At 62.3% G+C, this 3,400-nt stretch overlaps 1 protein-coding gene across 1 annotated transcript in view; it reads right to left on the bottom strand.

Annotated features, from left to right (window-relative positions):
- LRRC4B (leucine rich repeat containing 4B) overlaps positions 1-3,400 on the bottom strand; it is a 25,465-nt gene that overhangs the window by 19,920 nt on the left and 2,145 nt on the right. Inside the window, 1 exon segment of the mRNA XM_077747181.1 lies at positions 2,423-2,754. Coding sequence (XP_077603307.1) covers positions 2,423-2,719 — 297 coding nt within the window. The 5' untranslated portion in view covers positions 2,720-2,754.

Below are 3,400 nucleotides of genomic sequence, written 5' to 3'. Positions count from 1 at the left end.
GCGTGGCTGGGGAGGCTGTCTGTTTTGCTCCCTGATGAATCCAGAGTGAGGAGACCAGCCTCCCACACAGAAGACAACCAAGAGATATTTAGCCAACACAAGCGTCTGGGCAAGGGCAGGGGTGTCTGGAGGGGGAGTCCGTGGGGCCCAGACTGGGAGACGGTGAAGGGAGGCTCGCCTGGGAGACCCAGGGGCCAAACAGAGGCATATTCAGCCGGAGGGGTGAAGCGGGAGGGCAACTGGTGGCAACTCCAGGGGCCAGCAGGCCGGGCCCAGCTGGAGAGTCGGCTATCACAGTACAGAGGCTGGATTTCATTCCTGAGTCCAGGGGGCTTCAGTGGGTTTCAGGCAGAGGCGAGCACCCTCGGTGGCCACCGGGAGGACGGACTGGGCCTGGGGGGAGGGGCCGGGCCACTGTGCACCTGCGGGCAGCCACAAGTCTGTGGGCGGAGCCCCGTGCCCGGCGCTCGGCTTGTGCTCAGCAAATGTTTGCGGCACTCAATTGTTCATCGAGCTCCCCAAGGAGAAAATGGTCCACTTCTACTGGAGGGACACTGCCGTGGCCTTGGGCTGCTGGTGGGGCGGACTCAGCAGCTTCTCATCACAGACGGACTCACGGACTCCCTGATGCGCTGACATTCCCCCCTTCCGGCTTCCATCCCCCCTCCCCCACAGTGTGGTCGTCCTAGCAGAACTCGCCATTTGTTTCCTGTCTCTTCCCTTCTGTATACATAAGGGGCAGGCCCTGTCATTCCCTAAATCAGAGCCTGGCTCGGAGCTGGTGGCGACACCACGTGTGGAACGTCACATGGGTAACGGAAGGCCGGAAGTAGGCAGGCAGAGCACAAGGGGTGTAGGGTGAGGGGAAGTGAGGGTGTCGGCCCCCTTCCGGGGGTCGGGGAAGGTCCGCAGGGACGCCAGCCTGAGAACACAGGGTAGATTCCCGGGGCACCAGCACTTGTACAAAAGGCACCCTGGAGGGGGCGGGGCGAGCAGGAGGGCACAATGCCCACACCACCTCTGGCTTTACTGGTCCTTGCCCCGTGGCCGCCCGGAACACCCTTCTTGACTTGGGCAGTGCCCTTCGCATTGGGCCCCTGAAAGACCCCTTATCCTGTGGAGCGGAGCCCTGTCCCCAGGCTCTCTGGGGCAGTGAGTCTGGCACCATTGACCCCTTCTCCTCCCAGGGACAGACCCGGAAGTGCCATGGAGGAGGGGAACTGTTAGCTCCCACATCACACCGGAGTCCTCTTCTCTCCTAGCTTTATGGGCTGGGGTTGGGAAAGGCTCGCCCGGTGGTGTGCGGTACTGACCCCGTGCCTTTAACATGGTGATTCTCAGGCACCGGGGTGGCTCAGTTGGTTAAGCATCTGACCTCTGCTCATGATCTCATGGTTTGTGGCTTTGAGCCCGGCACTGGGCTCTGTGCTGACAGCTCGGAGCCTGGAGCCTGCTTCAGATTCTGTGTGTGTGTCTCCCTCTGCCCCTCCCTCACTTGCACTCTGTCTCTCTCTCAAAAAGAAATAAACATTAAAAAATTTTTAAAAAACATAAAACGGTGGTTCTCCACCAGGGCGATTCCCCACTCAGTATCTGGCAACCTCTGGAGACAGTTGGGCACCGGGGGAGAGGTGCTACTGGCATCTAGTGGCCGGGGTTACTGCTCAGCACCCTACAGCACATAGGAGGCCCACACAACCAAAGACGATCGGGCCTCAAATGTCAACAGAGTAGAGGAGAGACTCTGCTTTAAAGAAGCACAGCCCTGCCCTCAAAGCGTCATTTATAGCCCATCTTAGTCACAGTCACAGTTAATCGGATGGCACCTGCCCCACATCCGGGCACCAGCCACACGCCGACAGGAAACGAGGCACACGGGAGTGCTCAGGTCTCCAAATGTCATGCCACCTCTGGGAAGCGGGCATATGAGCCCCGCACTGCACGGCAGAGGAGTGCTCTCCAGGTGCTAGAAGATTCTAAGTCTTTGACAAGTCTGAAACCCATCAGCCCTCACCCCACCCCTCGGGGCAGCAGGGCTTAGCATGCCCATTTTGCAGATGAAGAAACTGAGGCGCAGTCATGCCGCACAAGCCCAAGGCTACGCAGNGCTCGAGCAAGGGTCGCTCTTCACCTGTGACTTCAGGGTCAGGCAGAGGGTCCTGCGCTGGCGGAGGCAGGCAGGTGGCCGTGCCCCGGAGCCCCAGTGCAGAGACGGAGTCCTGACAGGGGAAACCCAGGCAGCCTCAGCTCAAGTTAACAGGATGCAAACAGTGTCTCCTAAGTGCCATGGGGCCGGCCGGGAAGCGCTGGAGGGGATGCCCAGAAGGCCTTTGCCAGCTGGGGGAGGAGGGACTGGCCACCACCGGCCGGGCCGCAGCTGTGTGTCCCCACCCCCACCGCGCCGGCTGCCGGCCCCGCTCACCTGGATGCCGTTCTCCTGCAGGTTCAGGTAGCGCGTGTTGACCGGGATGCTGGCGGGGACCTCGGCCAGCTCTCTCCGCGTGCAGATCACCCGGCTGGCCTGGTTGCTGCAGGAGCAGGCCGCGGGGCAGGAGGTGGCCGGCGGGGAGCCCCCTCCAGCGGCCAGTGTCATGGCCACGCCGCCCCCGCCGGCCCCCAGGGGTGGGGAGAAGAGCCAGAGGAAGAGCAGGGCCCCATGGGGCCAGGACATCCTACCGGGCGGCAGTGGGGGGCACGGGGAGCTGCGGGCACACGCCATCCTCAATGTTCATGCTCCGCGTGGGCGCCGGGGGGCTGTGGGGGGGGAGAGAGAGAGAGAGAGGCTCAGTGAGGGTCAGGGACCCCTGTGCGGCCCACCTGCTCCCCACTCCCCAGGCAGCTCTCTGCCACTGCTGCCACCATCGCCTCCCTGCTCTACTCAGGACCCCAAGGCAGGGCTACCCAAGCCCTGTGGGGGGCCGACCCACCCCACCCCGGAGGGAGGCAGAGCATGGCGCTAGCCCTGCCTTCCCTGCGCTGTATCATGTCCTTCCCTGATCAGAAGATTATACCCATTTTGCAGAACCGACAACGGAGGCAGGGGTGAAGTGGGGAAAGAATGGCTACCCAAGGTACCTGGCCAGCAATGGAGCAGTCAGATCCAAACCCTGGTTCTAGGCACGGTTTCAGAAATGTAGACAAAGAGGCAGAGATGGAGGGAGAGGAAGAGAGACAAACAAGACAGAGCGACAGAGAAAGGGGGAAGTGCCGGGTCTGGAGGCCTGGGTGGCAGTCTGGAGTCTGGCTTCCATCACAGTGACCATCCAGGCTCCCTGGCCGCCCGCGACCTCCTGTCCCCTCACCCCACTCCCCACGCAGGAGCTTTTGCAGAGGGGCTGGGTGCCCAGCACCAAACAGCCTCCACACTGGGCCCACTGTTCCTCCGTCTCCTGTCTCCCTC

This window comes from Crocuta crocuta, unplaced genomic scaffold, assembly GCF_008692635.1.
Source record: "Crocuta crocuta isolate KB4526 unplaced genomic scaffold, BGI_CrCroc_1.0 scaffold334, whole genome shotgun sequence".
In the NCBI taxonomy this organism is placed as follows: Eukaryota; Metazoa; Chordata; class Mammalia; order Carnivora; family Hyaenidae; genus Crocuta; species Crocuta crocuta.
Note: the sequence above shows the minus strand (reverse complement) of the source record. Positions and strands in the feature narration are given on the sequence as shown.